Source organism: Dicentrarchus labrax, unplaced genomic scaffold (assembly GCF_905237075.1).
Source record: "Dicentrarchus labrax unplaced genomic scaffold, dlabrax2021, whole genome shotgun sequence".
In the NCBI taxonomy this organism is placed as follows: domain Eukaryota; kingdom Metazoa; phylum Chordata; class Actinopteri; family Moronidae; genus Dicentrarchus; species Dicentrarchus labrax.
The window spans coordinates 15,362,566-15,389,374 of record NW_026136714.1 but is presented as its reverse complement, the minus strand read 5'-3'; the positions used below and the strand labels follow the sequence as shown (position 1 = coordinate 15,389,374).

At 40.2% G+C, this 26,809-nt stretch overlaps 1 protein-coding gene across 1 annotated transcript; it reads left to right on the top strand.

Moving 5' to 3' along the window:
• On the top strand, window positions 1-25,877 carry cspg4ba (chondroitin sulfate proteoglycan 4ba). Its single transcript, XM_051423004.1, is given in 11 exon segments — window positions 1-283; window positions 3,767-3,930; window positions 6,536-10,108; window positions 10,489-10,956; window positions 11,670-11,846; window positions 15,984-16,182; window positions 17,513-17,644; window positions 20,576-20,748; window positions 21,235-21,267; window positions 21,269-21,419; window positions 21,898-25,877. Coding segments are annotated over 11 exon segments (7,218 nt in total). The 5' UTR covers window positions 1-195; the 3' UTR covers window positions 23,958-25,877.
• Window positions 25,878-26,809: the final 932 nt, after the last annotated feature.

The window sequence follows — 26,809 nt, the reverse complement described above, 5'->3', positions numbered from 1 at the left end:
CGAGGACCTACATCGGAGCCTCAGCTCATTTGAAGCTGTGCCGCATAGCTTCTCACACACTCATTCTGGTCCTTTAGTGGAGGGGGTTACCTGAAACAGTTTGTCGGTACCGAAGCGTGAAGAAGTGAAAACAGGTGTGTAAATATGTAAGTGCGCAGTCCGCCAACACCAGCGTTTTCCACCGGGAGAATAAAGATGGACTCTGTTGTGAAAAACACCCAGAAGAAGTTGTGGCTCCGCGGTCTGCTTTGGTGGTCGCTCCTGCTCGAGCTGACGTCGGGAGGTAACAATGCAACTTTTCCACTTTTTCTTTTTCTTTTTCAATGAAAACAAGATAAACAGATACAGATAGACGTATTTAACGGCGCGTGCAATGGAGATTTTGTTAATACTGTAACCGTATCCTTAAATTATTGATTAACTTTGGCGAGTTTCTTCCACTGTTCGCAGTTTACTGACTTAATTCCACCCTGAAGGCTACTTGCCAGGTTATAACTACCACCTCGGTGGTCATAAACATGATCATTTACCTCTTTTTGTTTTCCCCTGGCTGTGATTTCCTTCAGGCTACAGCACTATTTATGTGTCTCCAAAAGCAGGCTCAGTATCACTTTACAGAGGATTGTTGTGTGTGTGTGTGTGTGTGTGTGTGTGTGTTTGTGTGTTTGTACGTGCTGTTGTAGTGGTTAACAGGGTTAACATGTTAACCTCAGTCTAACACCTAAATATTGAATGAGGACAAGGGCTGGTCCAGCAGCATCAACAGAGACTCACTTTTTAGATATTTAAATCAGAAGATTATGCATGATGGTTTTTAAATTAATGAGGCTAATAACATCAGTGTTAAGCTCATATAAATGACTGGCACTAGACTTTGGATAATCTGTGCATGCATGGTGCACACACAGGATATTAGAGGCAGCGGCAGAAATGGGACTGATGCCCACTGCACTGGAAGAGCTATCTGACTGTGACAATGGCACTCAAGTGAAATCATAGAAATGGACAGTCACTGTTGTGTTGATAGTTGTTGATAAGGAGGGAAATATGTGTTTTTTTTTGTGAGTTACAGCTTCAGATGTGCATTATTTAAACCCATGTGTGCATTCATTAGCCTCTCTGGTTGATTTGATCCTGGGCATGTGTCATCTTATTCAGCGTTCACCCAGGCTTTGCCCCTGGAAATAATCAGGAATTATTATACCATGACTCACACTCACCATATCCTCCATTGAAAATAAATACAGTATAGACATTTGTTTCACTTCAGTGCCTTTCAGATTGTGTACCAACCTCCTGTATTCCTGTAGGATTATGAAACAAGCCTTTGCTAAAACATCCATGTCGCAGGCTTTGACAGTGCATCAGCAGCAGAGAGGCATGACAGCCAACAAAAAAACCAAAGAGGCACTTCAGTCAAGTTGCATCTCTGATTTCGTTGTATAATCGGAGCACACAGGCAGTGACAAGCTCTGGTCTTACCCCTCAAATTAACTGTACGCGGGTGTTCACTAAAAGGTCACTCGCTTTGTTGTTGTGAAATCCCACAAAAAAATGTTCCTGACGCACAGAAAACTGCCCCTGCAGACATGTAGATTACAGAACAACCTCCAAACACCTCCTGTTTCATGCTCACACAGTCAGGTGTACACCGGTATATTTATGTGTGTCTATTGTTGTCTGCTGTGCTCTTTCATTTACATACCCCCCCACCCCCCCAACAAAATTCAGCATGTGAGTATGTCCATCCTTGTGAATTAAAGGGGAAAAAAGTAATTTCATTCTTATTGGCCAGTTTTCAGATACCTACTCCCTGTTATGTACAGAGAGATGAATGAACATGATATATAAATGAGGAAACAACTCTGATCTGGTCAGTCTGCTGGATGTAATACTGGATGTGCATGCCTGTGGGCCAATCAGTTTGTTTATTTCCAGTTGTATTTAATGGTTGTTAAAGGCACATTACACCTGACTGGTCAGATAATAATGATTTAATTTAAACAAACAATAGGATATTGGTCATCAGACTGCAATGACTTGATTAGTCGAGAAAGAATCATTTTGATTATCAGGTATTCACCAGTTCGAGCTTCTCAATAGTGAGAATCTGCTGCGTTTCTTATGTGATAGTAAACTGAATATCTTTGGGTTTTTGACTGTTGATCAGACAAAATTATACATTTGAATTTGTTGTGTTGGTATTTTATACGAAGTTGTTCCACAAGTACACTTGTCTGTGCTGGTACCACCTCATTTATTATCATCAAAATGGGACCCTGCTACTTACAAAGCCCTTCAATATATTTGACTTGTATACTTGTATCCCACTTGAAAGCATAAGTGCATATATAATGTTGTAACTGGTGTATTCCTTTTGGTTTTATTTATGTATTACCAGAAGATGCACGTTATTTAACACTTAGGTTGATTCACAGTTTTTTGTCTCTGTCAACCAGCCCCTGTTGGTTGATGACTGTATATTGATATGGCTGAAGGCCTCATTTACATGCTTTACTGGTTTAATTGTGTTAATTTATAGTGCACAGTCCATACAGATTGGATTTGGTCAAGCAAACTACCCATTAGTGCATTAACCCTTTTTAAGAGTTAAAACAATGAATTAACTCACATTAACTTTATCTGGCTTCCCCGGTGAGTCACTCTGGCCCATTAGCTGTCGTCTGTTTCTTGCCCTGGGCCATGTACTACAAATAAATCAAACACGGCGTGGACATGTTTCTTCACAGAGGTGAATATGTCTGTTAACCTTTGACTATGCGTGGGACTCTGGAGCTCATTAAAAACCGAACTGGTGGTGCCCGGGCATGGAGGCTTAGATGAGAACGCTTCAGAGCGTGTTAGCCCAGATTACAGGGTGATGTGAGATGGCTGGGAGGTGAGGTAGAAGAAACAGCTGGGTCCGTCCGCCACGCTCTTCCTGGAACATGGGGCCACAACGTAGGGACGTCAGAGCCTTTCATGTTCAGGTTGAAGGTTCCTGTCAGGGCAGCGCAGGCCCAAACATGTCTGGCTCCCTCCGAGCCACCTCCACAATCCACCGCCTCAGTTTGTATGCAGCTATTGTGGCATTAAAGTCAAATACCTTTAAAATTCAGTTATGGCATTCCTACGGTTTAGGACAGTCCACGAACAACTTTCTCCTAAAGCTACAAACGAGCAGAGACATAAACCTGCAATTCAGTCCCGATGCACAGACTGGAGTTTTGTTTCATCCTAAAGGTGGTTATTATTCTACAGCTTTAATGCATCATAATTGTACTCTTGTTGTGCTTGAATGCATGTAAATCATCACGGTTGAGCACATAAAGTACAAACACAACTGGCCCACCAGGAAGGCTAAACTCAACAGATCTAAGAGACTTACAAACATTCTTTTAGATCATGTGAGGTATAATTTGTGCCCAGTGTTAGAAAGCTGTGTGTGTGTATGTGTGTGTGTGTGTGTGTGTGTTTGCCTTCCACGTACACAGACTCCACTTGTAAAGAACAACCAGGATGATAATTAGCCTGGCTTTTATATCTAAATGTCACATGTTGGCTATATTAAGACCACAATGCTTGACTTGACTTGCTTTCATTTGCTGTATTCACTGCTACTGTACTTTCTGTTCTTCATTCTTTATACATTAAGCATTGATTTAACTGCCTGCAAAATACACTGAACACCACATTTGAACACATATATGTTTTCCCTCTTGTTCTTTTTTAAAAAAAAATATCTCTCTTCAATGTCTTTTTCCAGCTTCCTTCTACGGCGATGGCTTTGTACAGCTTAAGGCAACGGAGTCGTCCAACCATAACACACTCCGCGTTCGCTTCCGAACCTCCAGCACCAATGGCCTGCTGTTTCTCGCCGCTGGCCAGACCGACTTCTTCCTACTAGAGCTCCGCGCTGGTCGCCTGCAGGTGGGTACATTCGTGGCTGCAGCACATGAGCATATGTGTTCAAGCATTCATGAGCACACACATGGACATATGTAAAGGCATACAATACACACATATCGTTGTGCTTGACCACATGCACACGCCTATGAAAAGACATGACACACAGACACACAGACACACACACACACACACACACACACACACACACACACACACACACATACTGACCACCTTAAGCTATTGCTCCATCTCAGTTGACAGTGTCAGACTCTCAACACAGTAACACAAGAAGACATGGTGTGAGCTGAGTGTTAACTCCATACCAGTCACTTGTCACAGTGGAAACTGTGGAGATTATGAAAGCAGCAGATCTGTGTTTTTATTATATTTGAGTAATCAGGTGATTATTATTAGCCAGGTGATTCTTAATTCTGTCGGAAAATGTCATCATTTTCTTGAATTATCAAAAAATGTCAAGCTGCAAAACAAATAAGTGTTCTGCTTGTATGCACTTGCATCAGTCTATAATGTTATTATTAATTAATTAACCCATCAAAAGTCAAAAGATTTTCTGTCAAGGCACTGAATTCCATAGTAGAATAACCTCAAATTACTTGGTCTGAAAAAATATGAGAAGCCAGCATTAATGTTAAAATTCAAACTGAGAAACTGTGTTTCATTAGTAAAAAGACAAACATTGCCACAATATTTATTTGCCTCTAAATGTAATAAGATAAGATAAGATTTACTTCTCACAAAATATGTATACCTTGGGCACACTGAAGAGATTTAAGGGCCGTCCACACCAAGAACAAGCAATTTGATGAATGATATTGTGGTATACAACTTAATAAATGCTTATATAACATAATATTAGGATATGAATTGCACACACAAAATTTCATTTTACCTGAGACACACTGCCAAACAGTCACTGATGATGGGGTTTCTGAAGTTTTTTTTTGTCCTTACTGATGTATATTTTGTTAAATCAAAGTAGGAATAATATTTGCCTTCCAAAGAGGACAACTGTCATAACAGAGTTTTGGATTCTCATAACTCTACATATCTAACTCCATTTCTCTGTGCAGCTTACAGTAACAGGTCATCAATTTTCCTAAGCTGCCAACACAGCTGGAGCGTGCAGCGCTTTGGGGCCACTGTTTATGTGGCTTTTTATGTTGTTCATCAGTGTGGATGCTCACATCATTGCTGTTGTTAGTTATTGTTCTTGGTGTGGACGCCCCATTAGGATGGGTTTGTGTCCCAAGCCGGGGGCACTATTTTTAACCCACAACACAAGCCTTGATGGGAGGATTTAAGGATGAAATACATTTGTCCCTTCAAGACTGCTTCTAGAGCATCCTATCAGGAGGTCTGCCAGGCTAAATCAGCATAAAGATTAGACAGATGTACTGTAGGAAGTATTTTTATTTTATTTATTCTTCATAAGAAACACAGGAAGCCCTGAGATATGCATTATAGCTTAAACTCGAACAAATCCTTGTGACTAAGCTTCTATTTTTTGCTGGACTTGTGTTACTCGGAATGAGTCACACTGACAACTGTGTTGCATTGTCATACTTCAGTGAGCACGAGGAGTGAATCTCTCATCCTTGTTCCTTAAACCGGCACAGGTCACCAAATAATCTTTTTCTACACTCGACCAAGTTATCCTCAGGCTTGGGGTCTCATTCCATGTGAGTCAGTTATCAACGTTGCTCCCTGGAAGCCTGTGCATGAATAGCAGGAACTCAGCAGCAAGCCTTGACAAGCACGTCATCTAAATGCAGCATTAGTTTTAGATGGTGACATGATGCTCTGAGGACGTAGCTGAAGGCTAAGAGATAATAGTTCTCTTCCTGCTTTAAATCACTGACAAAGCTCACTGTTATAACAACATGTGGCATCATTGAATGTAAGCAGTCTAAGTCCTGTGTTTCCCTCTCCAGGTTTCACAGTGTCTACAGTTAATTAGTTCTTAAGTCATAATGTCTTAGGTTACATTACATTAATTTCATCTGATAAATTAACGATTTTATATATTATTTTTGCATTTGTAAATCTATATAAATATTTTTGAGTTGTTAAAAATATATTGTCAGCACAATCATACATGTTAAACAATAGTCTATTGTAGAGTTGCTATGGCTTTAGTTTAATGTAAACTGATTCTGGTGCTAGATTAAAACTTAAACCACAACCACAACACAAAGACTTCAGACCAGTCTTCATTGACAAAACCAGTAATTCATAATTAACCTTGCACATAATCGTGAAAACACACCTCAAACTGGACAAAAACAAAATAAACTTACTTGCCAAAACTGTCTTTATTAATCTTTCCAATAATCACCAATGCTGCTTTGGTTAAAGTAAACCCTTAACCCCACAGAGTTAGTTGTGAAAATACTGGCTCTAATCGAATAGGTGAGGTATTTGTGGCACACTGTTACCATGGCTAACAATAACAGCAATCATATTTAATGTGGGACATCACAAAAAAGATCTATTCTAAACTGATAATCCTGTATTTAAATTGAATTGCTGCTTAGATCAGTATGTGCATTCAGATTCCTGTTGTATAGCTTATTTTGTAATGCAGTTGTTTTGTTTCTTTTCTTAGCTAAAACTGGACTTTGGATCGGGAGAGCAAGTGTTACAATCAGAGCAAGGCACCCAGCTCAATGACCTGGCCTGGCACTCTGTGGAGGTCCACCATGTGCAGCACAACATCACTCTGACTGTAGACAAGAACTCTCACACAAGTGTAAAGATGTCAGGCTCTCATCACGATCTCCACATTCTGGATGGTCTCTATGTTGGAGGCTCAGGAGGCCTGGACAGACTTTACCTCCCCAGAGACCCGATCAGCTTCCGAGGCTGCATGGATGAGGTGGTCTTCAATGAACATGACTTGCTGTCATCACTGAGGCCGTATACCGGATTCAAGAATGTCCATGAGGTGTCGTTAGGCTGTAGTCCCCAATTCTTTGCCACAGAGGAGGACCCCATCAGCTTCTTCAGCTCTAGGGCTTACGTTTCTCTTCCAACCTGGAATGCCCAGCAGGAAGTAGTATTTGAGTGTGTTGTGCACACTTCAGCCAAAGAGGGAATTATCCTATACAATTCAGCCAGAGATGGGGGCTTTATGGCTGTGGAGATTCAGGAAGGTTTGCCAGTGGCCATTATTGGGAAAGGTGGAACAAAAACCGAGCTCCGTTCCCTCACATTCATCAATGACAGGAAATGGCATTCTGTCAAGTTGCATTTTAGTTCCAAAAGCCTTGAGCTAAGTGTTGATGGAGAGATGGTGAAAAGCAGCATTGGCTCTCGTTCAAAGGGGCTTCAGTTTAAAGGTTTTCTTTTTGTTGGAGGTATTGATGACAGCACCAGAGCAGAAGTCAGAAAGGTGGGGCTTGTTTCTGTGTCTGGAAAGCGTGTCAGAGGAGGTTCCTTTAAAGGATGTTTGAAGAACATTGAAGTCAACGGCGTGAAGACGGGGCTCTCCAATGCTGTAGTTACCAAGGATATCTCAGTTGGTTGTGAGCCAGAGAAAGAACCAGAACCATCAACGACTGTGAGTCCAACAAGTGCTCCGGCATCCATCTTTCACTTGGTGACACCAACACCATCACTTCACATGTCCACCCTCGCAAGGGGCTTAGACAAAAGGTATGGCTCAAATTTTATGCAACTCAAAAACCTTGTGGTCCCGGAAGGCAGTCGAGCATCTCTCGAGGCCAAACACATCAAGGTAATTTTGGACTTCAAGAAGCTTGGCATTCGACAATCTCAGATCATGTTCCGAATTCAGGAACAACCAATTCATGGCCAGATAAGGCTTGATGTTGATCAGGATCAAGAGGAGAACACTTTCAGCATGTTGGACCTTTGGCATGGACGAGTGATGTATATCCATGGAGGCTCAGAGGAACCAGATGACTTCTTCATGTTTTCAGTTTATTCTAGCAGTAGAAAGCCAGTTCCTGATTATCTGAGAGGCAACAAATTGTACCACTACAATATTACTGTGACACCCACCAATGACGCACCTGAATTGAGTCTCCCTGAAGGAAATCTCTTTGTCCTTTTGGAGAACTCAAAGAAACGTCTCACCACGGATGTTCTGAAGGCCACAGACATTGACAGTAGCTACACTGATCTTGTCTTCTCTGTGCTTGGGAACTTGAATGCTGATGCAGGATATTTGGAAATAGAAAACAACCCTGGCAAGACAGTAACTTCATTCTCATACTTAGACTTGGAGGAAATGAGGGTGTACTATGTTCACACAGGAGTCCGAAACTCAAGGATAGTCCTTAGAGTTAGCGATGGCGAAAAGGTCAGCAACACTGTGGTTCTAAGGGTCATGGCTGTAGCATTGGAGTACAAGATTTCCAACAACACAGGCCTTGAGATCATTCAAGGAGAGTCAGCTATAATTGGTTCAAAACAGCTGGCTGTGCAAACCAATGCTGTGAAGCAAGTTGTAGACATCCGGTATGATATCATTGAGCCCCCTCAGTATGGAGAACTCCAAAGACTCCACTCAAGTGGTGAATGGAGGCCTACTGACTCGTTTTCCCAAAGGCTTCTGGAAAAAGAGCGTCTGAGATATGTTAGCACTTTTCAAGAAATCCAGACATCCAATGCAACTGATTACTTTAAGAGCAAAGTTAATGTGGCTGCAAGGGCAACCACTGAAATATTTTTTTCAATCACTGTGAAGTGGGTGAAGTACCACCTGGTCAGGAATGTCATGATGGACATGGATAAAGTTAGAAAAGGGACACTGGACTCAACGTATCTTTTTGCCACAGCTGAAGGTGTGGCCCTGTCAGAGGAGGACCTTTATTTTCGTGTTCTCACTATACCGAAGAAAGGGAAACTCCTGCTTGACACTACAGTCTTAAGGAAGAACTCAACCTTCAGCCAAAGAGATGTAACAGATCAAAAAGTACATTACGAGCTAGTCGACAGGCCTTATGAGGATACAAGTGACAGGTTCAAATTTCACCTGGTTTCCAAACATGCTCAGTCACAAAATTATGATTTCCAGTTTTCCATTAAAGCTGATGTCAACAGTGTGTTTATGAGAAACAATGGACTCTCCCTTCTGGAGGGAGAAAGTAAACTTATCACAAAAGATGAGTTGTTTGCAGAGACGTTGAGTACAAAGGATATGTACTACACAGTCATAAGCAGCCCCAAAAATGGAAAGCTAGCCCGGATTAGTCAGTCAAATTCCAATGCTAGCTACAATAACATCTTAACCTTTAGTAATAAGGATATATTAGAGGAACGAATAATGTACATCCATGATGACAGTGAAACTACTCAAGACGAGTTCACTTTCATAGCCTCCACCAGCCAAGGGTTCAAATCTTCCATTGCAGAAGATGAAATTGGCTCCAAAGAAGGAATGTTCAACATATCTATTCAGTTATTGAATGACCAAAAGCCAGTACGTGTTATTGATAAAGTTTTCCATGTAGTAAGGGATGGACAGAAGTTACTCACTATAGACGATTTGCGTTATCATGATGCAGACTCTGATTTTGATGATGGCCAGTTGATTTACACTAGACGTGGAATCCCGATGGGAGACCTAGTGCTGGTTAATGACACTACACATCGGCTGTTCCAGTTTCGACAGAAGGATTTGGAAGAAAAGCGAGTGTTGTTCATTCACAAAGGTGTGAGCACTGGCCGGTTTGTGCTCTTTGTTTCAGATGGAAAACATTTTATTTCAAGCCTTTTAGACATCAGTGCCCATGACCCTTTTTTCAAGGTTGGCAACAACACTGGGCTACTGGTTCAGAAAGGCCAGTCAGTAACCTTCTCCACTAGTAATTTTAGTGTCATATCAAATTTGGACATCAGAGATGACCAGGAGGTTATCTTCAAGCTGGATGATGCTCCAAAGTATGGAAGACTTTATCGCAATGAAATAAAGGTGGAGTCATTCTCACTGTCTGACTTAAAGGATGGGCTGATCTCCTATCATCATAATGACAGCAAACATCTGGCAGACCATTTCAACTTAACAGTGAAAGCTAAAGGTCTTCGACTTGCAGTGAGGATCAATGTGAAGGTATACCTGGAGAGTCATCAGAGGCCACCCATCGTGCAGCACCACAACACCTTACTGGTGGAAGAAGGAAAACCAGTAAAGATTGATGAAACTAAACTAGAGGTGAGATTTTCAGAAGAGAGACCGTTTAAGTGTTTCATCAATGTTCATGCAACTCTTATTTTGGTTCAAATAGTATGATGGTCATTTTAAAAGGGTATACCATCCTTTTATCATAATTTTAAACAATAATTAATTTTAATGTTTCAATGCAGATAATCTAAGCTATATCACAATATCACACTAATGATACAGTAAAAGATCAGTTATCCTGCTCTGGTTTTTAAGGCTGCTGAAGGGGTAGATTCTGAATGCTGACCAGTGTTTGCTTTTACATTTTACAATGATGCCATCTTAGATTGAGAGCAAAATGACAACTAAACCTTAGTGACACATGGAACATTTCAAATTTAACCACTGAATATGTTTTCTGATTGTTGCAGGTCACTCACGAGGACAACCTGCCATCTGAAATTGTATTCACAGTCAAGGTAGCCCCGTCTCATGGCTTTCTCCGGCAATTTGTCGAGGAGCGCTACATCGGAACCAAACAGTCCCCTGTCAAGACGTTTACCCAAGAGGACATTAACAGTGGGAACATCCAGTACATGCAGGTGGAGTCCAGCAAAGTCAGCGACACTTTCATCCTCGATGTCACCAACGGGGTCACTGATGTCAATGACATTAGGATGTCTGTTGACATCATCCCACGCCTCATCCCACTTCAGGTCTCAAATATCACGCTGAACGAGGGCGCCTCCAAAGCACTGACCCAGGATGTTCTCAAAGTCACCAACCGACACTTTTCTGGAATCAACTTCCTGTATAGTTTGACTGAGCCCCCGCAGCATGGTCACATTGAGCACTCTCGACACCCCGATGTGCCCATAACCTCTTTCACCAGGAGGCAGGTGAGATATTCTTACAGACACACTTTTAGTTGCTACAGAAAAATAGCAATAGACTGGCAGTTGGACTGATGGATACAGAATTTGATTCAGTCTGGCAGTGATGTTTTTCATGCCCATAACTAACACTGAAGTGACGCAGAGGTCATGTCTGTCATGACTGGGAGAATATGTTTTCTCAAATTTCATTTCATTTTGTTATGTTTTTAACCTAAAATGCCTTCTTATTAAATTACTGTAAAGTAGTGTATAGAATAATTTGCTTAGACTGGTCAATGGATGAATGATTTGACTGATTATTGTTAAGGTAATTATTATCATGCCAGTGAAAAACACTGAAGCCACAGTGTTAGTGTTTCGAATTTGACCCATATCTACAAGCATGGTTACAACATTTGTGACCTAAAATATATCCTTAATTAAATTAAAATTAAATATTAAAAAAAGCGATAATAGCATTACTCCCTTTTCATCTTATCCTACCGCAGCTGGAAACTCTTGACCTTGCTATTTGTATGTGTCGTGTTTGTGTTTGTGCTCCTAATTAATTTCTAAGATTTCACGAAGCAATTTTATTTTGGTCCCTATGTGCATGCTGTGTCATGAAATAAGAGATGATAGTGACTTAAGAGTCACAAATCATTGACTGTTTTGTTCCTTGCTGTTGCGCTTTTAAGCTCAGGGTCTCCCTAATAATTTCCATGTTCTTTAATCAGGTGGAACACGAATTCATTTACTATGTGCATGACAGCAGCGAAACCTCAGCTGACAACTTCACTGTGGTGGCCAATGACACAGGCCTGAGGAAGCAGAGTGCAGCCCAGACGGTGTACATCCAGGTTACAGCTGTCAACGATGAGCCTCCTGTTATTACAGCCAACAGGGTCCTCAGGGTGAGTCTGCACTGCTGCTCTATATTTAAACTCTGGACATTTTTTTACTAGCAGGTTTGGCACTGTCAGACAATTTTCATGTGGGCAGTGTTGCAAGTTGCCATGGCTGGCTGGACGAGGGAAAGTATGTTTGCTATGTGGAGGAGGGTCTAGGGGGGCTGGCAGCACAGAACAGACATTGACATACATTTGGAGGTGCCTGGGACATGTAAGAACGGCTGTTATGGTGCTAAGCTGTTAAGTCTTCAAGCAAATTCTTCTAGTATTGAAATGTACTAATACTAATATTTTTAGAGGGTTAGTCGCAAGTAGTGCTGCTTCAGAGACTTGAAGAGGGAGCTGCTATTTTACATAGTTTGGGTTGACTGGAAATTATTTCTAAGCCTTCTTATGAATACAAACAAGTTTAAATGAAATGGAAAATAAACCCCAGGCATTACACTGGCATAAGGTCTTGCTGCTGAAAATATGTCACTTGAATTTAGTCCCATTTCACAGCATCCTAGTGTTGAGTGACAGGATGGCATGGCCTGGAAATAGCAAATACTGTGACCACACGGCCTCAGTTCAGTCCAGTTTCATCTACTTAACATTTCTCTTCAGTATCTGCCTATTTCAAAGAAACCCTACGGGTTATTTACACCCTGTCTGCGGAAAGTACTTCTCCTTACATACATTTTAAATATGTTACTCATAAATCAGCCTGAAGTTGTGTCATGTGTGTCTGTGTGCTGAGCAGTGCTGACTTGTGCTCTGTCAGCTTTAGGGGTTAGAGTTGGGAGAGGTCCAGCTGGAAACAGTGGCTGAAGTATAGGTCTCTATTGTCTGTGCAGCTTTGCCCCAAATGCCTCAAATTCCTCTGCGATCCTGGAGACTCAGAGAAGAGCGACTTCTAAATTTTACTGCACTGAAAGACACAGTGAAACCAGTTGAATTAATGCAGTTTTAATCAGAAACTCTGAGAATATTTTCTTTTCTTTTTTTGCTGATAGTCACTGACAGACTAATCTGCTAATATTGATGATCTGTTTAATTCAAATGTGATCTTTAGTCATTATATCATGTTTTACTAGATGTTAGGTGGAAGGGAACTAGATTCTCAGTGTCCACAAGGTGGCTCTCTGCCACTGCACTTCATGTTGGGTCTCAAGCTTGTACTGTGAAAGACTTTGAGAAATTTAAAAGCCTTCTTACAATCAGAGTTATATATTGCCTCATATAATTTATTTGAAATTTAGTTTTGAAACAGCTTTGTTGTTTTCTGAATCCATCTTTAAAAAGGACTGATTAATGAATTGTGCTTTACATGTTATATTACCTTGACACTAAATAGCAGTGCAGGAGGAACCAAATAAAATGGATAAGTCTGTCTTCAAAATACTAATTATTAAACTTTTCAAATATGTCGTAGTTTTTGGCAGTAATAATTGACAGACATTTGACATGTGGAAATAATGCCATTACAATGACACATGTTAACAGATTCAGAAATCTTAAAACATTATCTAAGTGTCAGGGTTTTTAAGAGTTCATACAAAGAGCTGTGTGCAGAGTCTCCTGAAGAATTTATTTTACATGATCTTCTGACAACAGGAGTTAAGCTTAACAGCAAGCAACACGTGGTTAAATAAGGTGATTAGAAACACAGATTTTAGATATGTGATGTATGATGTATTTGTGCAGGTGAGATGCATGTTAAAACCCAATAAATTAACATCAAAACATTATAAAACAAGATCTGGCAGTCAAGACTCAGGAATTCAATAAAACAGGATCAAAGCTGTAAGTGTGGTGAGATTTAAACTAGACTGTCGTCTCCATCACTAAAGCTGCAGCCTGGTGAGCGGTGGACACCCCGTCATGTTTGAGGGATTGATCTTGACTCCAAGGGGGCTGTTTGTGCAAATAGCTCTCGTGTGTCTTTTCTTTGAATCTGGTGAGTCACACTGATAGTGTTCATTAGACTCATCAAACAGATCCTGCTGTGACTTCCTGTTAAATGGGCGATTAGTGGAGTTGTAGTCATTTCCCGTTAGATGAACACACTCACATGTGTGACAAGATGTTTTGCTTTGGGACCTGCATGATGTGCGTGGTTTCCCATGTGGCGAGTGGCATTTACATGTGCTAATTGAAAAAGTACCCCATGCTTCTTTCCAGTAAGTAACACTTACATCAAAGTGAGATACCAGCTCACTGCAGCCTTTAATCTGAGGAATTTGAGGGCCATTTAGACTCCAGTGTCCCCAAATATGTAGTAGTTTTAAAAGGTCAAATATAGGCTCAAATTCTCTCACTCTGTATGTATCATATGCGGTTTGTGTTAGGCTATACGCCCCTGCAGCTGTTTTATGACAAGCATTTTTAACAGTTTTTCTTGTTGGTTGTTGCACCCACTTCCTCACCCTGCGATGCCTGTGATCACTGACATTTCTCACATTAACCACACATTAACATTCAACAGAACAGCAGTGGGAACATTTCCTTAAAAATGCTAGTTAGCTTGTGTGTGAACAATGAGATGTTTCTGAAATCACACCCTTAATATAAAATGCTACATATATCTTGTGGCTGCATTGCACTTCAGTATGGCCTGCTTTTCTACTAGGAAATGTGTACTCACTTTTTAGCTCTAAAAACTCGCCAACATAGTCAGACATACAAAGTTAATGACGTGCTGGTGAACACAGTAGAGGTCAACCAATAGTGAATTTTTAAAGGGTGATATGATAACGAAGTCCGGCCAAACTGATTAATTGGTTGACCTTTAGAACACGGTGGCGCATTTAGCAGCTGAAGAGCCAGATGTTTCTCTCAGGAGTTGGTAGAGACCAACACAGAGCTAAAAGAAGAGTGAATGTTGGACCCACATTCACCGGGAGGCCAGAAGCAATTTTCACACATGCACAAAATATTTCCACAGATGCAAAACTTAATTACACATTCACAGTCTTGATTTGTTTTTGTTTACGTGCCTGCAATTGTTTAACACATGCACACAAAATGTGAAATACAAGTACAGGCTGTGAAACTATTTGTGGACATAATTTCACAAGACCAAAATATTAATGACCCTCATTAGCTTCTCTATAAGAAATGCATAATAGAGTATATCCTTATATTACAATAAGACATAGACATTTTAATAGAACATAGCAGTTGTAGTTGCACAAAGCTTTTCCTGTGTACAAGGTGATTTGTGTCGCAGCCTTTCAGCTTTTCCTGTGTACAAGGTGATTTGTGTCGCAGCCTTTCATTTATTACTTTGGAAGCGTGTTGTGCAATAGTTGCTCTGGCCGGGACTATAGAAGCTCATCCTTTGTTGTCAAATGTATGCACGGTCCAGTAGCTTTGTGTTCTGTGTGTCAATGAGTTCCTCTGTTCCTTCGTGTTAGTGCGAGGCTTTTGAATTTACGTGGAAGCAGGACCTTAACTGCGCCTCACCAACACTGCAGTACATTCAACCGTGTTTACAGTCAGCATGGTTATATTTAGTCCTGAGATGTCCTCCATTTGAATTATATTGTTGAATGTGATGCTCAGGGTGACATTTTTCCATAGGTCGTTATTGTCTTGCAGTCTTTAGGTGCCTTAGATAGAGGTTATTTTTATGGCAGTTCTGCTTCGTCAGATGATAAACTGTATAGTGAAAAATGACGGGAGGGGAAAAAAGAGAGAAAAACATGCAAGATGGCCTCGGAGCTGGACTCACACCCACAGCATCCTGGGTGCATTCATTGTATGTAGTGATGAATGGCAAGGACACATTTCCGTTGGTCTTTTATGTGTCTTGCTTACTTTTCAGTTGCATTATATCTGTGCAGAGAGAAGGTATTACATAGCTGGTTTTTAGATCATGAAAAACAGTACGAGACATAATCCAGACAATTTTATTCAACACCGTCAAAGACTGGCATCTGAAAATGTAATAATCTTTAATGTAGTAAGTCTTTTGTTCCATTGTATAACAACATTTGTAATTCCATTAATGTCAAACTCACATTTGCCTGTCAAATACTGTACAGCCTCTACATCATGAGCCATGTCAAACACAGTGTCTCATGTTCCGATGCTCCTGGAGCTTTTCACGCAGATTACAGATGGCACCTGCTCTGTCCTTGTCCATCGTCTGTCCAGGTTTGGGTGTCCTCAGTGACAGAGATCAGGCCGGAGGATCTGAGAGCGCAGGACTTGGACTCACCCCCAGAGGAGCTACACTTCATGGTGACCCCACCCAGCAATGGACACCTGGCCCTGAAGAGTGCCCCCATGAAGGCAGTGCTCAACTTCACCCAGGCGCACATAGACCAGGGACAGTTACTCTTTGTTCACAAAGGTAAAATTTTTCTGTCATCTACTGTAGTGTAACACGGGAGAAGCCAAAAGAGACCTTTTTTAATATCAAAAGCCAAAATTTTGTTTTTGATTTACTAAATTTGGTGGTACAGGTGAGGTCAAGATGCCATAGACTTATACGGTGGACCCCCTCCCAATTCACACATAAAATGATAAGAGTTGTGTGTAAATAACAACAACACCAAAACTGAAACTTCACTACAATCATATATTTATGTATATATATATCTATATCTATAACAGTCCTCTATTTATGTGGAGAGGGGTATTGAAGAAGAAAATACTATTTCAGTAAAAATAAATTCATATAATAATATGAATGATTCCAAGCAAATTGTTATTAGAAACTAACAAAAAGAGATGTTTGATGTTTTTGTTTTGTATGTGTGTAGCTTCGTCTAATGTAATGATTATAAGATATATAATACTCAATGTATGAAGCAGTAGGAGTACTATAATGTATATTGATATTGAAAAAGGGATTCTTTTTAATATTGTGACATTGATTTAGATCATTATTACCTTAAGTCCTAAATATAACTTGTAAATAATAGCCCAAAATGAGATTTTGTTTTTCTTTTCATAACTTGTTTTTGTTGTTGTTGTTCCTTGTGCATCCACTAGAAGGTGCTGTGGACAACTACTATTGGTTTGATTTGCTTTCTACTCCTGTCAGCTCACAGTGAATCATAGTCTAACTATTAACTAGTAACATTCTTCATTAATATGTAGTAGTTAGTAAGTATTTGCAACACTGATACAGACAGACTGGACTGAAAGCCAAGTTGGAGGTGTAATACTTTGTAGTCTGGAAACTCTGATGTAGAAAGGTGGATAACATCTGTCAACATTTGTATCAGATCAGGTTTCTGCTTACTGTTCTGATTCCTATCTACAGTTTTCTTTACCTGTACTTTTACCACATGGAAAGGTTGTAATAATAGTGTACGAAGGACTCTCCCCACCGTATATGTTGAAGAATGTCTTTTTTTTTACAGTCACACATATACACACTAGTATCGACAATTGATTTTGATGAAGTATTCCCTTATTGAGAATGTTTAGCTTGCATTATATTTTTTCTCATGAGCAGCATCGAGACTTGTTTTTTGTTTGTGTTTTGCAGACACCAGACACAGCTTACTTGTAAATTTGCTCCAGTGAAGAACAAAGTGAAAACATGCACTCACAAAACGAGGAGGCAGTTATTTCTTTATTCACTGCAGCAGACAAAATCTAACAACTTCTCCTCAGAGGCTTCTTAACAGTTGGAGCTATTAATTTAATTTTTCCTTTCATTGCATTTCCAGGTGCTATGTCTGGAGGATTCAACTTCCAAGTGAATGATGGTGTGAACTTCACTCCCAGGCAGATCTTCAGTATCACTGCCAGAGCCTTAGTTCTCATTTTAGAGAAAAACCGTCCACTCAAGGTGTTTCCAGGTAAATCGCCTTCTGGTAGAGCCTTATCATTAAAGTCAAATCACACCAGAGTTTGGGAGGTATGATTTGTCTTGTATGGGCTTTTGTCATGATGTAACTACACAGCTGCTTCCTAAAAGTGATCAGTCATCTACTCACACAGACTCTTTTTAGTTGTACTATTAATATGCAGTTTCCTCTTTGGTGATTTTTTTGTATATGGGTTTGTGACACGCTGTCCTCTCTCCCATTTGTTGTATTTTGTACGATTTAACCTGCAGTATGGTCAGCCTGACTACAGTCTCTTCCCACAGTCCCTTCGGTTAAATAATTCAGCACCTTTCCAACAGCCAAGTCATTACTTTACCCAAATACCAGACTGGTGAATCAGCTGCTGTCACTGCTTAAGGTTTTGATATTTACTATGCTACTTTTGATACTCGGGAGCTAAAAATAGGCTGACAGGATGTCGTCTGTGTCTGAAAACACATTTATTTCTCTTCTTTTCTGAGATTTCCAGTGGTCTGGTTTGTGAGTTAGATGGAAAGGATATTGTGAGGGCAGCAAACTGCCAACTGGCACGCTCTGCTAAGCTTCCCAGCCACAGGGTGAGTGGGTACTTGAAAAGCTGTGGCACTGTCTGTCTGAGGCAGCCCTGTTTGTGCTTTGTGCCAGGCGGGGCAGCAGGAGGGGGATGGGGGTGGGCGGGATGGGAGATTTAACTGACAATGAAGGGTTTTGATGGGGTGAGGGGTAACATAAAACTTTCACACTGTGGAGGTGTGATTAAAATGGTTCTTCTTCCGTGCAACGTCCTCAAATGTCTGGGTGCTCTCTGTAAAACTGTGAAAAGCCTCACTAAATCGTTGCATATGCCTCATAACAAAACCAGCCTTCATCTGAAAGCATTTTCATAGTAAGTATTGTGGTGTTGCTTGAAAATACCACACAAGACTTGCAAAAGTGATACTTGGTATGAAGTATGATACACAAAGCTAGTTGTTTAATGCAGTGTATTGTTACTCTTACATGGCCACAGTGGGAATATAAGGGCAGCATTATGCTTAAAAATAACGAGTTTAAACAACTAGGTCTTAGGCAAAAAGTGTTTACAGTTGTTCTGAATGACCACAATCGAAGGTGGAGTGAAAATCTGGACATCATGGAGAGTGGGGAGACAGGATGTTGTTTAAATATGGAGATAACCAAGGGCGTAGGTTTGGGTTCAGAAGTGGAGGGGATACAATGAAATAAAAATAATAATGACTAATAAGAAAGTATTTTAAAATTGCTTAGTATGCTTGCTACAATAATAGAGGTGTATACCAAAATAGAGAAACAAAAAAAGAGGAGTAAACCTCTGTATTAACCCTCTTTAAACAATAATGTGTTCAGTTCAGCAGACCCATTTTTCAGTCCTGAGTACATACAGCCACAACAGCCTTCACCGTTAAAGTCGGGTTGCTTGTGTGTGCCGTGAGAGATGAAAGCCAGGGCAAAAAAGTAGCCAACAACTCGCAGAGCAACTCGCTGCTCTTTAAGCTAATTTTTTGGAGCACACATTAATAACTAAAGGTGACTCAGATTAAAATGTCACAATTTTTATCAACTCACATCTTCTTTTATCTTGACTGTGGTGGCTGAACAGGAAGAGAACAATGTTCAGAGAAATTTTTGTAAGACAGTCAACCTGAAATATTAAATGTGAGTGGAACTTAGGTAGAATTTTGAAATTGAATTGATTTTGAATAGTGCGTGGAACATGTCCCCTGCATCCCCAGTTACACCCTTGGGGATAGTGGCGCACACTTCCAGTCTCTCCTGGAAGACATTCATCGTGTTTCACTCTGGAAAAGTTTTGTAAAGAATGAAAAAACAGAGCTAGAAAGAGAAACTCTTACTTCTGCTCAGCTGACCTATTGCAGTGTGAAGTGGGTGTCATGTGGGCTGGTCGGTTTCACAAAATAACATAGTCAGACAGAACTGACCCGACCCGGCAAGCACTTCTGGCATAGTGGCACCTTAATGATTCTGATATGGATTCTCTCAGTTCCATGTTGCTGTATTGTTCTAATCCCTTTTGTTATTACCATTTTATAAATGTATTATTATCCCGTATTACTACAAAAACATGAACTTTAGACAGTCAATATGTATGGTATGTTTGTGCAGTGGCCATCCCAAAATGCTACAGAAATATCTGACAATATAGGAAAAAAATCTTGTACTGATTTAGAGAAGGATAAGTTTCAATTGTAAAAAAAAACCCACAAAAAAACAAAACAAGGAAGCCTGTCTCTTCCTCTTCCTCTTAGAGGGAAATTTCCCACAAGGATGGTGGGAGTGCTCACGACAAGTGATGAATGAATTTCACTGTGCTTCGACCCCTCTTTCCCTCTATCATTGCCTTCCATCATTTATCAGCAGTCTTTTTTAGGATCCTCACAATCCCCACAGTGGCAGCCGAGCTATGGAAATCTATGTAATTCATCTTAAGAAGAAAAGAAGCTCTCAGTAGTCAGTTCACATCATCACGCAGAGGAGATGGTTCTCTTTACATTTTTCCCAACTGGAAGATTTCTGTGCCTGCAAGGAGTTGATCCACTTTTAATTTCTTGTTTGGATTTTATGTAACACCCCGCACTGCAGTTGGACAGTGCTGTAAAAAGTCTGTGATGTCTGCAGTGCAGCATTCATTTGACACATCAAAGGACTCTCATCTATTCCAGAGCTTGTTTTGCATAATTTGAAGTAAAAAAGATGTGAAACACATCCACAGGGGAAAAACTTGCAACATTTGATGCAGCAACACAAGAGTGTTAACAGTGTGGTCCCAGCTAAACTGAATACCAGAAGAAAAACTAATTTTCCTGACAGTTACAGTTTCATGATCATTTATCCAAGCCACTTTATCAGTAATTTTTTTAATTCAATTTCACATCTTTCCTCCAGGCTCTTCCACACCAATCACAAATGAGGATTTACAAGTAGTGACCAATGACATCAGCAACACCTCGAACCGCATCATTACATTCAGTGTGATACGGCATCCTAAACTGGGGCGTCTGGTGATGAGGCAGCCTGATAATTTAACAGTGGACATCTCCACATTTACACAAGACATGGTGAGTGAAGAACTAGAAGTTACATCAACACTTATCTCTCATTTTATAAATAATACTTTAAAACCAAATACAGGAACCAGTTTAAGATTAAACATTAGGGTCCCTCCATTCGTGTGGAAAGCTGCCAGATTTCCACAGTATGAATAATTGATATTCTGCATCCTCATTCAGGAAATTGACTTTGCACATCTTTAGCTGAATGGAACATGTAATGCTTTTATGCAATCAATTATTTCTGATGGATTATGATCTTGCATAGTTAAATCTGTGATGCTTGGTGTACTCTGTGTACTTCATTTACTGCTAAGCAAAGCAGATTTAAATGAATCATGGAATCTTATACATGCTGTAGTAATGTCTTTCAGAAATGCTGAGGCCACTGAACTGTTTATTCAGTTGATTAAAGCATCAGTTCACGTTAGGGATGGCTTATCATGTGTAATTTGATGTAAATGTATTTTGTATTGTGCTGTTTTTGTACCTCAGTTGGACAAGAAAGAGGTTGTGTATATTCAAGCCCCCAATTGAGTCAGTGGGCTGGGAAGCCATGGACTCCATTACCTTCTCTGTGACATCACCGCCTACTTCTCTGAACAGTCAGACCTTCAAAATAGACATTTCTTATGAGAATACTGGACCTGAACACAACACAGTCCTGCTTGCAAACACAGGTATGAACAAGAGTCTACAGACATGTTAGTGGTTCTGTAAGGATGTACAGTGCTGCTTTGAGCTGTGCAATGCTGATGTTATGCAGGTGTAATCTTTCCTTTTGCCAATATTTACTAATCAGCACTAAACCCACAGTACGTCTGAGGCTGATGGGAATGTCAGTATATAGTCATAAACTAATATTGAACCAAGAGAAGTTTTGACTTGATGATACATGAATGGATAAGAGTTGTCTTAATTAATCCTGAGGGGAATATAAAGGTGAGTACCAAATTTTATGGCAGAGAAGCTACCTCACTATGCTTTATCCCCAAAAATGTCTTACCTTTTTTAGCAATCCATCCAGTAGTTTTTTAGATATTTCAGTCTGAAATATGACTATGACTATGCTGACTATGCTCCGTTTATGTTTTTACTACTTAAAAATGTTTAACTGTGTTGTCCTTAGTGATTAATGTATTTTGTGCTTGGTGCTAGGTGCTGAGGTAACAGAAGGGGAGAGTGTCATCATTGATGAATCCAAGCTGGATGCCTCTAATCTAATGTCCAAGCTGGCGACTCCTCAACGGAGCTCCCATGAGGTTTGGTTCCAGGTGACATCTCTGCCTCAGCATGGCGTCATAGTGGTGGGTGAGAGAAACCTCACCAAGGAGAAACCTAACTTCTCCCAGTTCATCATTAACAAATATGGTATCACCTACAAGCACGACAACTCAGAGACAACTCATGATTCGTTTGTATTCAGTGCATGGTTAAATCCTAAGGGCAAAACAGCACAACGCCTGCAAGATGACAATAATGTTGTTGAGGAGCGTTTTAACATTACAATCACACCTGTAAATGATCAGCCACCTGTGCTTAAAACAAAAGCTCCAAGTCTGAGGGTGGTACAAGGAGACACAGTGGCCCTCAGACCTGAAAATCTCAAAGTTGAAGATTTAGATAATCCTCCTGATGATATTAAGTTCTCTGTGATTAGTAAGCCAAACAATGGTTACCTAGCTCTTGAAGGAAGTTTGAATGAGTCAATAATGGCCTTCACCCAGGCTCAAATCAATAAGGGAAGCGTCTATTTTATCCATGATGGAAGCTCTGTCTCAGGGGTGTTCTACTTCAGTGTCACAGATGGCCATCATAAACCAATATATAAACTCTTTAACCTAGAAGTGACAGAAATCACAATTACTCTGGTCAATTACACTGGACTGACACTGGAGCAAGGCAAGACTTCAGTATCACTGACCCAGGACAACCTTGCTGCTGAGTCCAATGGGAAAAACATCACCATTCACTACCAGATTACAAGGCCTCCAAACTTTGGCAAACTTCTAAAGGACAACCAAGAGGTTACGCAGTTCGAACAGGAGGATCTACAGTCTGGAAGGTTGTCTTACCGTATGACCTCCCTTTCCTCTGCAGAAGACAGCTTTGAGTTCACTGCCTTCACTTCAGAAGCAAATCTGACAGGCCAAGTGCTTAACATTACTGTCAGACCTTTGATACAGGTTGGCAAAGGTTTGAGGATTCCCAATGGGATTACTGTCAAACTTAACACTAGCTTTCTTAATGCCTCTGAACTGGCTAACATCAGTGATAGTGATCCTGTATTTGAAATGATTTCCCATCCTAAGTATGGGAAGGTGGTTCGGACAAAACCTAAAATCTCCATGAAATCTGTACCAGCTGAGTCCTTCACTTTTCAGGAGGTGATTCAGGAGAAGATAGCCTTGGAGCTGAATACCAACATGACTGGAGTTCAAGAGCTAAATGACTCACTGGTGTTTGTACTAAAAGCTGAAAACATCCAACCTGCTAAAGGGGAGTTCCATTTTTCAGTTGTGCCATATGATCCAGCACTTTTTCCAACCACGAAGAGTCCTGTCCCAACCACATCATCTGTTCCTCAGACACCAATCCAGACTTCCAGAAATGGAACTGCTTCACCGGTCCTGTCTACAGCTTTCCACTCTACCCAACAACCAAGCAAAAACCAGCAAAAGTTCAAGGGGCGCAACCGCTGGGGAAACTCCAACAGAACTAGCATTTTCAGTACAACTCTCAGCAAACCAACAAGTGGAACAGAGGATTTTCCCTTTAGAAACACACCAGTTCGTGTAGAGTCCTACCCTCAAAAAACTTCCAGTCCGCTCCTGGTTATCTTACCACTGCTGGCCCTGCTGCTGCTTGTAATCATCTTTGTAGTCCTGGTTGTCTTTCTTCGACACCACAGACAACGGAAGCAGAGCACTGCTACACCAAAGGAGCCACCTTCCACTGGTCTTCCAAGCAGTCAGTCCTACCAGGGTCAAACTCAGAGGAGCACCACAGTTCCCACAGTGACTGTCACTCCACTAAACCATACCTGCCCAGGTAGCCCTGTTCTTGATCGGTCACTGACACCAAATCAGGGCTCAGCCTATAACACGATTGATTCAAACATGCTCATAAGTTCTTGGAGTAATGGGTCCCCTTCGTCATCCTCCCAGATTATTCAAATCGCCACTCCCACTCTGCAGAAGAATCAGTACTGGGTATGAACACAAACTAATTTGTAGCTATATAGGTGTTGGAGAATACTGTTACAGGGTTGATATCAGATTAAAATGTGGTTGTGTACATAAATAAGGCTGCAATAAATTATTACCTGTTTAAGGTTATCAGCTTAAAGCTGCATTAATCAATATTTTTGTATTAATACTGAATCAAATTACAGTGTCATGTGTAAGGTTTCACTTGTAGTGAGGAATTCAGAATTATCACCCAACTCACCAAACAATATCTTTTTAGCCTCTTTCAGCAAATTGTTTTGTCTTTTATGGCACGTTACTACTTCAGTGTCAGAACTGTCATGCTCATGAGCCCCATTTCCATCACCAGCAGTCCGCAATCACCTAATGGCAACCAAACATTAGCAACTAGCTCAGGAAGAAAATCTAACATTTACCACCAATTGACTCATAATGTTGAAATGAGTCCGCTGGTGTGTAATTAGGCAACAACTTTAGGAAGAACAACTTTATAAGGTCATACTACTGTATGCCAGTTCTTCTGCCTTGTAGTGGCCAAAAATTGATTCATGCAGCTTTAAGGATGGATAAAGGAAAGAATCACTGTCGCAGAAGTCCTTTGCAATACATTAATCAGCATCGGACAGTTTAAGGATTGATTTGTGTCCCACAATCCATTAAAACACTGGTTTACAATCCGACACCAGACACTGCTGTATATTGAGTTGGTGGTACAGACTTTGTTCCTGTAAGCATTTACAAAGCGGTCATCATGTGGTAAATTATAACCTATGTTTGGTGCCTAATGTATGTTTAATCACTTACATTGTTACCTGGTCCTCGCACGTTGAAGTCTCTTCCATTATGAGTTATGGTCATTTGAGTGGAAGATGATGCTAATAACAGCTTGAAACTGTGAATTACTAAGACTGACACTGGCACAAAGGAAGTCTTGTCTAAGAATTTCAATTGATTGTGCAGATTTTATATAGTTGTTATGTATTATATATTATAGTATAGCAACTTTTTGTAAACTCAGGTATTTTGTTAACAGTCATTTACGTCATGTTACCTATAATGAGGGTTGCATGTATTGTCATTGAGGTCTTTTTTTTAACATAACATGGTTGAAAATGCTTCCTACCATAGCTCTATATTGAAATGAGACATTGAAATGGCTGATTTTGTACCACTATTAAAACTGTTTTTTTTTTACTGGCCTGATCAAATCACACTGTTTAAAATGTTTTTAATATGCACCATATTTATATAATTTCAAAAAGGCACTACTGATCTTAAATATTAGACAAATCTACACTGTATTCTACCCACCTTCACCTCAGTGATTACAATTCAACTAGTAGGTATATACTGTAATCTATTCACAGGTTCCCCTGCAGTTGAATAGATTGATGGGTCCACCTACTTTTAAAGAGATAGAGCAGCTAACCCTAAAAAAATGTCAGTAGTCTGGTACTCTTCATGACCTTCTGGGGTGAAGCATTTGATATCTGTCAATAGGATAAGTCGTCCATCTCTTTCTTATTCGAGCAGCATTTTCTAGCATAATGAATTAACCTTAACAAATACGGACAGGTCTTTCCTGGACAGATCACCAGAAACTGAGAATTTATTTGACTGAAATGAGTGCTGGTATTTATATGAATTATTTAACACTGATAGGCCTGTTTAACTTGTGTCATTAGATTATTGACATTATCTACTGTAGGCCTTGGTTGTTTGACGCTGTAATGATTTATTTACTGTAAATTAAAGGTACTGTTCTGATATGTTCTGGCAAGCTATGGGAGATGAGCTGTCACAGAAAACTACTGTAAACTTATATGTTATGAAATCATTTTGTACTGAAGAGAAGTGTCTATCCAGTGTATTCCATCTTAGTGTCATATTTATTTATACCATATTTTTAATAAACCACTTTAAAATGTTTGCATGGAATTACTTTCAGCTTTTATAAATTAGCATAATCGTACCGTGTGTGTGCGTGCATCAACTGTGCAGTGTTTTTCACTTAGTATCTGCCCATTTCTCCTCTAACAAGATTTATTAGGGTCCAAATTGTCCCTTATTTCTTCCACTTAAAGGAATTTCTGGCAGTTTTCTCTATCACTGTAATTTAAACTGTACTTGCAGCCTTTGGGCCCTCCTTTTAATGGTATTTCACTTGTTGCAACAAAAGATACATTGCACCAGAGGACCAATTAGAAAAAGATTAATTATCATCATCACTTCTCCCAGTTTCCTGCAATTACTTAAATTGTGGGTTTCTCCCATCCAAAAAACAATAAAATGAGCAGGACTTCATCACATGATCTGCACTGAGGTGTTGTGTTTTCTATTTCAGTAAGAAGTGTGTCATTGCCAAAGCGAATGTCCTCTAAAAACCTCAGTGGATACCCAGAAGGTAAACATGTAATCTAATTTGGAAAAGCACGAGGATATTTTTCTGCAGCTGAAGCTTCCCTGCTGTGAGTCAGTCCACATGACTGATGGCATCATGCAAAGAAAGCAATTACTTGTTTTCCTGACCACAAACACACTGAATGCTGGAGGCATTAAGGATGTCTGTCACATGTGCACAGGTGTTAAATAAAGATTACAGTGAGTTTATAAAGAATGCACACTGTTTCATCATAATTGCACCCAGCTCAGGATTCATACACAATCAGTGCTGGTATGCTAAATGGCCTTGTTGACAGTAAATGAGCTAATAGGAGTGGTGAGCAATGGCATCACATGTGAGTTGCAAACTTAGCACAATGATGTCAAACCAACAGGAACTTCACTGCGATAACTACACTGTTGTTAACCACAGTATTGTAATTTGTTTAAAGGAAATTCCAACACAACTCAGTATGAAC